Here is a 12,251-nt window from a genome sequence, read left to right as displayed (position 1 = left end):
TAACCGCTGCTAGAGAAGGGATTGATGGGTATTGTAGTTCTCAATTCTCCCGTCTTCCATTCATTTCCTACACTTCCCATGAGGCAATTGTGTTTTTCTCCAGGGCTGAGAAGTGTGGTGTATGTGGGATGCTGCTGCTGTGGCTCTGCCCTCAGAACAATACAGTGCAACCCTGTGGAACAACAATATGGATAGTAGGCGCCGTAATTGCCCTGTTTTATAGCACATTTTCTTTTACTTGACGCGGAAAAAATGTGGATACCGACCGAACATGAAAAATATGGCGTTGGTAAGTCATACATTTATACTATATTGCCGCATCGTTAATACAAACGCAAGTTACATCGCTGCAGGTGCGATAATGAGCCGTGACATCTACAATCTGATGGCAGATGAAATGTCACATCATTTTCCGATTATTTACAATCTCGATGGCGGGGGAAAGTACTGGATATCGAGCGTTTATTAAATTATTTTATTATTTTAAAAAATCGGTTTTAATTATTGATGTTGTTTTCCTTCATTAATTTGAATGGGCATCTTGTGAATAGCTCTTACATGCAGCAATAAGAAGAAATAGCCGCAGTAAAGGCTGATCTTTGTCTTCCCTCATACAGACGATCTAATTGATTTATTGAGCTTATGATTTTCCTTTAAAAACGACAAAATATTGTTTATTGCAAAATACCATATTCCTTGTCTATTCGTTCTGTCATCAAACGTATTTTATAATGTGAATGTTTGTTTATTTACATATTGTTGGTTTACAAATATTCAGATGTTTATATACATTAATGTATACGTGTAGCTGTTTTGCCTTTCGGTCTCTCTTTTTTTCTCTGACTGTTTACCTAATTGTCAGTCTATTTGTGACTATCTAGCTGTCATCTGTCTGTCTGTCTGTCTGTCTGTCTGTCTGTCTGTCTGTCTGTCTGTCTGTCTATCTGTCAAACATTCTTCAAGAAAAAAAAAAAAACATTTATACAATGTTCGTTCAAAATGGTCTGATCCATAATAATCTAGTGGCTAATAGCCTTACGGTACACAATGTTAATGTTAATAATCATGCACTTCTTATATGGAACTTTTTTCATGAAATGTCTTATTTGAATAATCATTAGATTTTTTTTTTTTACATTTCCATAATGTTGACAAAAGTAATAAAATGAACGTTCTGTTAACATTTGCATGACTTGAAAACATAAAAAAATAAATTTTTAATGTTTAGAAAGTCTTTATAAATGTTTTCCAATTTAAAGAGAATCTTGTCTATCTGTCTCTGTCATCTGTCTATCTGACTTATTCTGTCAAACATTCTTTAAAAAAATAAAAACATGTACAGTATGAGCAATTTCAGTGTTTTGGATGTGACATTTGCAGTAAAAATTCAAAACATCAATTTCAGAGACATAAATGTTAATATTACATTGAAACATCTGTTTATATTTTCCAAAGCAACTAAACAAATATTCTTGCACTTCTTGTATGGAACATTTTTCGTAAAATGTCTTTTTTGAGTATTCGTTTTATTTTTTTTATTTTTTCTGTTTTCGATTTTTAAGATTCCTGTAATGTTGGCAAAAAAATGTTAAAATGAACATTACATTAACATTTGCATGACTTTAAAATATTTTTAAGTATTTTAGACTTTTTATATGTTTAAAAAAGATGTCTGGAAAGAGAATCTTGTCTGTCTGTCTGTCTGTCTGTCACTATCTGTCAAATATTCTTCCACCTATTTTGTTTTATATAGTGTTCATTCAAACTGGTCTGATCTTTAATAATGTTGTCCTGACACAATGTTAATATTTGTACGATGCTTATATGGAATTTTTTTATGAAAAAATTTGAATGTTAATTTAATATTTTTTCTTATTTTAGAGTTTTAACATTCCCTTAATGTTGGCAAAAGCAATAAAATGTAATTTCTGTTAACATTTGCATAACCTTAAAACATTTGTAAGATTATTTGTTGACAATTTTACATTTTAATTGTTCAGAAATCATTCATAAATTATGTTTTCAAACTTAAAAGAGAGTCTGTCATCTGACTGTCTTTTTTTAAAGCATTCTTCTAGAAATGTTTATAGAATGTTCGTTCAAAATGATCTGATCTTTAATAATGTTATCGTTACATTAGCACAATTTTAATGTTTATACACTGCTTTTTGAACTTCTTACCAGAAATGTTTTTTTTTTTTATGTTACTACTTGTTTTAGAATTTTTAACATTCCCATAATGTTGGGTGTCTTTCTGTCCGTCCGTCCGTCCATCCATCCATCTATTCATCCATCCATCCATTAGGGCTGCACGATATTGGAAAAATGTAACATTAAAATATTTTTTTATTTTGTGTTATTTATTGCGATACGAATACAATTTCACATATTTGGAACGAATATCTTTATTCGGAACAAATTTATAAGGTTAAATTGATTGGGATGATTCTACAGTGGGAGTGCATCTCCAAAAACAACTAATAAACAATCTATAAACCTTTGTGGGGTCTCCCGACACATCCCAATTTTTGTTGTGGTCTGTGTTATTTGCCGTGTATTTCAGTATTTGCGTGTGTTGTGACTATTTTCATGTATCACAATTTATAAATACAATGAAAAATAAGAAACAATTGAAAAAGTGTTTTAGCGTTTCCCAAGTCTAACAGTATTCAGGTACAGTAACTGAATGATAAAAATAATTCTATGAGCTTAATCGTAGTTAAGGACACAAATAGTACAATTTCTTATACCTGAATGCTTTTTAAATAATTTTAGAATCACAAACATCAAAACTACATGCAAATGATGAATTGTGAAACTCAATATTGCTTATCCTGCCATATGACTATGCTGAAATATTGTGCAGCCCTACTCTATCTGTCTGTCTGTCCGTCCGTCTGTCTGTGTCCGTCCGTCCGTCCGTCCGTCCATCTAACAGGCTTGTTTTTAAATCAGTCTGTTTTTCTCTTCTCTGTATGAATACCCACACTTTTATACATATCAATAAATATGGAATAATTTACCTGATGGTTGTAATAAACATAACCCAATCTTCAGGGCAGGCTGGGTGAAAAGATAACCTCAGTGATTTCATTTGATTTGTTTCTTGTGTGTTTTTGTAAGTTTGTTGTGACAGCAGCTGACAGTTTGAAGGATGGTTTTTGGCTGACGAGCAGTCTAGAAATCTGCTCATCTCATTGGCTGATGGCTAGAGAAAGCGTTCCAGCGGTACAGTGCAGTTTGCATGGGCTTCTGTGATCTCATTCGCTACAGCTTTACTCAAATAAACAGGATGACATTTGGTCATTTCTTCACTTAGATGGAGAGAAGGTCAGAGCAAAGAAGAGAGGTGTAGTTGGAAAGGGCATGGAGGGCGAGACAACAGACAGTACCTCTGTTTCGCTGTACTATATATTGCTGAATGATATTATGGCAAATCAAAGAATGATTTTCAATATTCGCATTAGTCACAAACCACATCTGGAGAATATTGCACTGGATATGGCAAAATGGCTGCATGTTACAGTTGTGCTCTTTGGAAAGTGTACACAGCTACCGAAACCTTTATCAGTCATGAAATATGGATGAATTCCAGCCGGGATGGCACAGGCATACACACACACACAAACACACACACACACACATACACACACACATGCACACAAACAAACACACACTTATTCATACATCCCAGTGGGGACTCTCATAGACTTAATGATGTTCCTGTTCCACAGACTGAATATTCCGTCCCCCATTTTACATTTTGTTAATGTTTGATTGATAAACATGTTTATCAATTAGTGCTGGGCGAATTCGCCTTAAATTAAAATCTCCATTAATTAAACATTTTAACTTGATTGCGACTAATGAACGATTATTATATTTCATTTTTTGCCCTAATAGTTCACTGACAAGTTTTTATGTCATCTAAAGGCATGTGTGGCACAGCTTCCAATCATCATCAATGCAGTGCAAAGTAAGTCTCGAGAATGAGTCCATCGTCTTACTTGACCAGAGATCAGATGTGAAAAGTAGAACTCAGCCACAGCCTTTAACAGAGCGGGGTCAACGTGACACATAGAAAAAGTAATACAAAATCTTCCTGGAAAAATTTGATCGATTATACATTCTTAATGTCAATTTCAATTACTTTTCGATTAATCGGCCAGCCCTATTATAAATTCATGTCCCCAAGGTGACAGAGGTTTCCATTAGTCTGTGTGCATTAAGGTTTAAGTCCCCACTGGAATATAAAAACAGGTACACACATACACACACAATAGGGCTGCACAATATATCGTCTTATCATTAATATTGCAATGTGTGCATCTGCAAATGTCACATCGCAGGATTAGATTATTTATTAAATACTAAAACCGAAAGATATTATTAAATAATTGGGATGTACCTATCAATTTTTTTGCCTCAATTTTCCTTGTCATTTAAATTTGAGGATCTACTGATAGAGAAACCCGATCTGATACTGAACACATAAAATTTTTTTTTTTAAAAAGCGAAGAAACAGATCCAAGATGTTCATTATTTTATCTTATATTCACCTAATTTTAACATTCAACCACTTTGTTTACAAACAGAGCACTTCTGAGAGGTAGCTTGAACAATCAAGTAATAAATAACATAAATTCTTCACTTTTGGACTTTAGTGCAACAGTAAATATAAAAAAAAATCTAATATAATAGTGATAAAAATATATAATAATGCATAATAACAATAATGCTAATACAAAAGCAAATATCACCTCAACTTAGAATACCTGGCAGGCAATCCCAAGCTTCTACATCTCAAAGATTGCTATGGCATTGTTGTCGTCATAAACGTTATAATACCTCCAGACGGCAGACATATGCACGCTTTCCAATTCAAGCTGCTTGCTTGTTATATTTTGTCGGCATTTAACCAATAGCGTCTCTGCAATAAAGTGATAACTACATGTGTTAAAAATAATGAGAATACATGTACATATATGTACATACAGTGGTGCCTGCAGCCGTACGGTTGTATGCACTGTGCATACCTACCATGAGAGGGCAGGAATTAATGCCGCTTTTTAATTTATTTATTTGCTACATAATTTAAATTGAATATTAAACAGTATACACTATGATATATTAACAAAGCAAAAAAGAATGACAACAAATAAAGGTGTACATTTGTTTGTTTTATGTACTTGCATGGTGGGAGATGGGTAAAGAAATCTATTGCTTTTGTTTTGATGGTGGTTTTTCCGCACACTAAACTGTCCAATTCAGATAGCTATTGTTTAAAAACAAGGTTGAAAATGAGGAAACACTTTTTAAAACAGAGAAACTTAATTAAGACATTTGCCAAAAGACCTTAAACTAATGTGACAAATACTGTTCCCCCACACGCAGTGGAGTCCCGAATTTATCTAAATGAATGAAATCTTTCCAAAAAAAGCAGTTAAAATTGCATTTAATATATATATATATATATATATATATATATATATATATATATATATATATATATATATATATATATATATATATATATATATATATACATTCATGTGTGTCTGTTAGGGATAAATATATATATATATATATATATATATATATATATATATATATATATATATATATATATATATAAATTGCAGGAAAACAAAATATTGTGAAACCCTAACACACACGTATGAATGGATACACGCTTTTTAACACACAGGCGTGAACCGCAATCTTGGCCTGTCAGCCCTTTTGGTTGTGAATTCAGCTTAATGAACCATCTGCTATTTACAGTAAATGTATCATTAAATGCAATGGCATTTCAAACAAGAGTGTGTGTCTGTTGATCATCTTCCCACACCTGGCTTTTCCTCCAAAACCAAAAGCTGACAGAACGAAATGGGGCTATTAATGGACCTTAAAACGGCTTGGCCTAAAATGAGCATTTCGTCATTGTTTATTTGGCCGTATGCCGTATTTTCATGGTCATTGAGGCCAAAGAAAAGGCTTTAAAGGTGTTTTTGTTGTCCATGCGAAAAGCTTTGGTGTTAAAAAGCACCATAAAAATACCAGAAACAATCCATATGATTTGGATCAATATCACAAGTTTTCTGTATTCATTATAGTAGTGTTGTCTGAGAAATATAAATAATAAATTTAAAAGGATGGTGAAATTCTACTGTAATTTTAAAGATTTGACTGTTTTTGATAAATTATACTAAATATAGATGATCTAAAAATATCATAAAGTTACATTATAATTACATAATTTTGTATTATATTATATTATATTATATTATATTATATTATATTATATTATATTATATTATATTATATTATATTATATTATATTATAATCTGACAGACACCTATGTCATTTTTTGAATGGGTTTGTAACTTGGGTTAGCACTGTTAAAAAGGTGAAATGATCAAATATTTAAAAGCAATTAGCTAACTCGCTTAACTGCACCACATGGTCCTCAGAGTGCCTTTTGATGATGTCGCTGACTTTTAATTACTTTCAGTATGATTTAGAATGGCTTTTTGATCCTGTTACACTGAACGACTTCTAACAAACTGTATTTTTGGGATAAATGCTCCCAGGTTATTTTAATATCTAATAACAATTTAGAAGGACAGATTCCTGTTAACATCCAGTGCTTAAAAATATATGGCAGTGTAATTGGCGGTTCATTCCACTGTGGTGACCTCTGATAAATCAGGCAATAATCCAAAGTGAGTGAGTGAGACTCCCACGATAAAAATGCTTAGTCCTTTTAATAACAGAACTAGCACGGATGTGAACATATCAAGAAATGTCAAAGCTTATATCATTTTCAACTTGATATTTAAAATACTGAATTAAATATGAAATAGTAAAATTAATACAATAACTGACAGTCTGAAATGTTTTCTCAAAAGTTATTTAAATTACTCAGTACACAATTTTTGTATTCTATATATATTCTCTAAAAATATTATCATCAGCAGTGGTTGGCAGATATTTAAAGACAAAAATACAATGAAGATTTATACAGATTTTAGTTAAACTACTTTATTTTATTAATTCATAATGTTAATACACCAATGTTTTGGAGTACTAAAATCTATTTATACATTGTACCTTTGTTACACAGACAAAAGCACAACGAAAATCACCATAGTGAGACCATAGTAATGTCAATGAAAATGCATTTTATATATATATATATATATATATATATATATATATATATATATATATATATATATATATATATATATATATATATATATATATATATATATATATATATATATATATATATATATATAGAATTCCATGCAAATGTCAACCTTGCCATGAAAAAATTTTCCACCAAAATATGGAAACCGTTTCTGGGATTTTTGTGTGAGCAAGTATTTTACAGTACTTTAGAAATACTCAAAATGTATTTGTCAATGATTTCAAACTCTTATATTTGATATACCAAAGTCACACAAGTGGCAATTTCACATCCGTCACATCTATAACAAAGAGTTGTCACATGCATAACAACACTTTTTCCTCATAAATGTGAAAATACTAAATAAATTAAAACTAATAATTTTTGTTCTATAGTAAGTCAACTCTTGTTCTTTTGTTTACCATTGTTTCTTATGGGTTGTGCAGTTTAATTCACAGAATTTCTACAAAGCACATTGTATACTGTAAACAGATTGATATTTTTCTGGACAAAATATAAACTCTGTGGTCAGTTGTTCTGGAAAATATAAACAAGTTTCAATATAATTTTAATTAATATATAATATAATATAATATAATATAATATAATATAATATAATATAATATAATATAATATAATATAATATTATATTATATTATATTATATTATATTATGTTATATTATGTTATATTATATTATATTATATTATATTATATTATATTATATTATATTATATTATGTTATGTTATATTATATTATATTATATTATATTATATTATATTATATTATATTATATTATATTATATTAAAGGATATTAAAGGATGCAGACTTCAGAGGTGAGTCCTACAGAGGACAGATCTCATCATCTAGCAACCGTAACAGCTGCCGGTAGTAAGTCGTGAAAAAAAAAATTAGTAAGGGCTTTTTTTAAGTGATCTGAAGGCAAAGCAAGCTTTACAGAAGCAAGAAATATAATTCCTTTGAGCCATACATGTACACATTAAAATGTAAATTGTATGTAAAATCACTTTTTAGTAGTGTTTTTTTTTTTTTTTTTTTTTTTAACGTGTTTAGATATCCAAGTAAAATAAACCAAATTCAAACTTTTAATTTGGAGTTTTCTTTCAAAAGTGTCCTGCCCTTATCAGCGTGCAGTTAATCTTGGGACGTTTGAGGCCACGAAGGATCCACCAGTTGTGTCCTTCATTACCTAGGAAACGAAGGATGCATTATGAGGCTGCATTTGAAGGAGTCTTCAAATGTTTTAAAAACGAGACAGCCTTTTTTGCGCCACAATGTTGCAGTGCACTTTGAATGCATTCTTTGGAAGATGAAGCCTCTTAAATGAGACGCATCTTATGTCTGCGATCTGAAAGTATTATAAAGTTTATGGCGACAACATTGCCATCGCAAACTGTGAAATATGTAAACTTGGGATTGCCTGTCGAGTATTTTTAAGTTTGGTGCTATTTATTTTTATTTTAGATTTTTTTTATATTTACTGCTGCACTAAAGTCCAAAAGTGAAGAATTGATGTTATTTATTGCTTGATTGTTCAAGCTACATCACAGAAGTGCTGTTTGTTGAAAAAGTTGTTGAATGTTAAAAAAGGGTGAATTAAATAAAAATGTATGAGCATCCTGGATCTGTTTCTTTGCTTTTTATGTATTATAGAAGTATCGGATCGGGTTTCACTACCGGTAGATATCAATTGACTCAGAATCTGACTCTATGGCAAAAAAACCTGATCGGGACATCCCTACCTTAAAATAATAACAACAACAGTAAAATAAAAAGAATCAAAATTATGGAGAAATAAAATAAAATAAAAGCAAATATAAAATATTTAAAGTTCTGGGAAAGTCAGTAAAGAGTAATTGACTGTATAAGGAAACTTTTACTTACTGTATAAAGGTAAAGTTTTTTACCATTAAAATCACTGCCATTTTTTTAATTATATAAAGGCTCCTGTATAAAATGATTTCATGTAGACAACAAAATGGGTCATCTTATCTTTTACACATGGACAGAAATAGCTGAAGCATCCTTCCACATGCCGCGAGAATGTCCATTTTTGGGCTGACCGTTCTTTTTAAACTTGAAATCACATCATCCTGAATGTCATCTCCGCGTCCCTGCTGAATTTTGGGTGCTGATTGGCTAGTGATGAAAATCACCATGTGGAAAGCGCAGCAGGCAACAGCTGGAAACAGACAGTTTGACAAGAGCATATTGGTTTATAATTACGCCGTAATGTTCCCAACGTTTAATCAGTAAAGCGCATAGTATACATTTCTTGTTACATCTTGTTCCAGAGACAGATTCTCTTGATTGTTGAAGAATTTCAAGTAATTGAAACATCCTCCGTCAACCTAAAAACTGGTCTCGGTTGAACTCAAAAAAAAAGCTGGTAGTCCAGGATCGCCTCGTTCCTGTGCTTCTGTGCTCGGATTTATGATGGGAGAGTATACTGCATACAAATGAGTCTCTTGCTTTTGTCACATGCTGACTGGGCGCCTACTGTGCCCTGGTCAACAGGCAAGCTGCCACTCCGAGAAAGCGATAAGATTGACAGATAGAGCTTGAAGAGGCCTAGTCAGCTGCTAGATCTGTGAGACGTTGCTGGGAATTAAATGAGACTTCCAGTGGACACATAAGCTCTGTTCTGAAACCTAGTGCGCGTTTTAAGGCATCATGGGATGCAATGGCTGTTCCAAAAGGTTGGCAGGAACATCATGCAGCCAGCTAAGATGCCTAATTTTGGCCGAATCCTGAGGCAGCGCTGCATGCAGCCTGCACAGATAGAGCCATCCCAGAATGCACTGCAGCAGACAGTTTTGAAAGTGATGATCTAAATAATTCATATTCATAACTCCAAGTTATTACTAATTAGCACTGTCTAGTTTATATCAATAATCTAATGATTTTATACTTGACTGTCGTATTGTGGGTTATTTATTGTTAATATTCTATAAATGTGATGTTGTTAATTTGTTCAGTCAGCTCAAAAATGCAGTCATCTGTCTGTAACCCTAGTAAAATAGTTAAATAATTTTTTTTATAATATTATTTAGAGCAGTTTAATCATATTATTATTATATCTACAAGTCTTTATAAATATAATAAACAAAATAAAATCGGATATTAGGCATGGACATATATACTGCGATCGTGATTTTCGAAAGCATTAAATCGCTTTGTAAACATATTATACCATTCTTATACATCCAAACATATTATACCATTATACCACTGTTAATCTCCACATTCAGTTCAATAGAGCACTTGGACCCGGAAGCCGCTTCGCGTGACGTCACACTTAACAAGCGGATAGAGAGGAGCAAACTTGAACAAAAAGATTAAAATACGTGCGCTGACGCCATTTTGCAATCGCGCGTGTGTGAGAAGGCCATAGAGTGATATAGTCATCGCGAATTTGACAGGCCAGGTTACTTCTAGTTTCCTGGATTCCCTTGTATTGATGGTGAGCCTCTCACGTCGACCTGGAAAATTTTGAAGTACACATATTTCAATTTATTCTCATTTCACCGGATAAAATAAGAATTTGCCAAAAAAGTTAATTCCTTTATTGGACTGCAATTTTTCAATACAGCAGTAAGGACTGATTTTCTTGGAGGAAAAAAAAAAACGTTTATCTGAATTGAACTGATTTCACCAATTTCAGAGTGAACAACGACACTGATTTATTTGTGTTATGTTATGGTCTCTTTTGTTTTTACTTGAAGTCATTTATTGTGATTTGTGTTTGATTTATGACAATTGTAACGTTGGTGCACCCTGGGGATTGTGTATAAATTGTTATGTTACTTTTGTAAGTATTGTTTACTAAGAAAAATACGAAAAGGAAAAAATTCATGCAATCTAAAGTAAAATTATTTTTGTATTTAAAACATTCAGTTTGTGTCTGGTTATTACTCAGTTTCACCCCCACCTCCTTTTACTTACCTTGTAGTCTTTTGATTATATTGTCTGGTCTAAAAATAAATAAATATAGTACACCTGTTACATGTCCACAAAAGTTCAGGCTTTAATTTGTAATGTTAAATCTAAATAATTAATGTTCATTAAACCAAACAATCACTAATTAGCACTGTCTAGTTTATCTAAATAATCTAATGATGAATTATACTGAACTACATTTGTGTTGTGGGCTTTTTATTGTACAATATATCATATATAAATATGAGTCTTTTTTTTTTATGTTCAGTCAGCTTAATAATGCAGTCACTTGTCCACAAACGTTCAGACTTTAATTTTGTAAAGTAAGATCTAAATAGTTCATTTTTATCAGACCAAATGATCACTAATTAGCACTGTCTAGTTTATTTAAATAATCTATTCATGATTTATATGAGACTATGTTTATGTTGGGCTTTTTATTGTAAGATAAATCATAAATACGAGTTTTGTTAGTTCAGTAATGCAGTCACCTGTCCACAAAAGTTCAGGCTTTAATTTGTAATGTTAAATCTAAATAATTAATGTTCATTAAACCAAATGATCACTAATTAGCACTGTCTAGTTTATCTAAATAATCTAATGATGATTTATACTGGACTATATTTGTGTTGAGTGTTATTTATTGTAAGATATATCATATATAAATTTGAGTGTTGTTTTTTTATGTTCAGTCAGCTCAATAGGGTGTATGCCGAAGCATGCTTATAGGACTTTTAATTTGTCAGTAACCTGGGTTAAGCGCTTCTGCTCAACTGTATGTAATGCAAAAATCGGCGCATTTAAGGTCAGTTTTCTTCAAAAATCAGCCATCTCCACTGGCTGAGTGATATCCGATATTAAGTGGCTCTCAGATTGTACAAGAAGCACTGCATTAAATTACATTCACCCCACCATGTCTTTATAATATGAGCATTTATTTTACTCCAATATATTCAATGCAGCTTCTGCGCTAGCCTGCCAATTCTGATAGGCGCGTGCAAGTAAACGGCTTTTTGTCTGGATTTACGCTTGAACAGCTAAATGAATGCCAAAGTTTGTTTAACTAAATGTATTTTAATTAGATAACAACATCCATG

General features: G+C 31.8%; 1 protein-coding gene across 2 annotated transcripts in view; it reads left to right on the top strand.

Moving 5' to 3' along the window:
- Positions 1–153: 153 nt before the first annotated feature.
- The window catches only part of dock4a (dedicator of cytokinesis 4a), a 199,006-nt gene continuing 186,908 nt past the window's right edge, over positions 154–12,251 (top strand). For both annotated transcript variants that reach the window (XM_087312229.1, XM_087312228.1), the window contains exon 1: positions 154–289. Coding sequence is in view for 1 of the 2 variants with exons in the window: in XM_087312228.1 (XP_087168354.1) it covers positions 253–289 (37 nt within the window). In the remaining variant the exon portion in view is untranslated. The remainder of the gene's footprint in view (positions 290–12,251) is intronic.

This window comes from Danio rerio, chromosome 25 (assembly GCF_052040795.2).
Source record: "Danio rerio strain M-AB ecotype USA chromosome 25, GRCz13ab, whole genome shotgun sequence".
Taxonomy (NCBI): Eukaryota; Metazoa; Chordata; class Actinopteri; order Cypriniformes; family Danionidae; genus Danio; species Danio rerio.
Note: the sequence above shows the minus strand (reverse complement) of the source record. Positions and strands in the feature narration are given on the sequence as shown.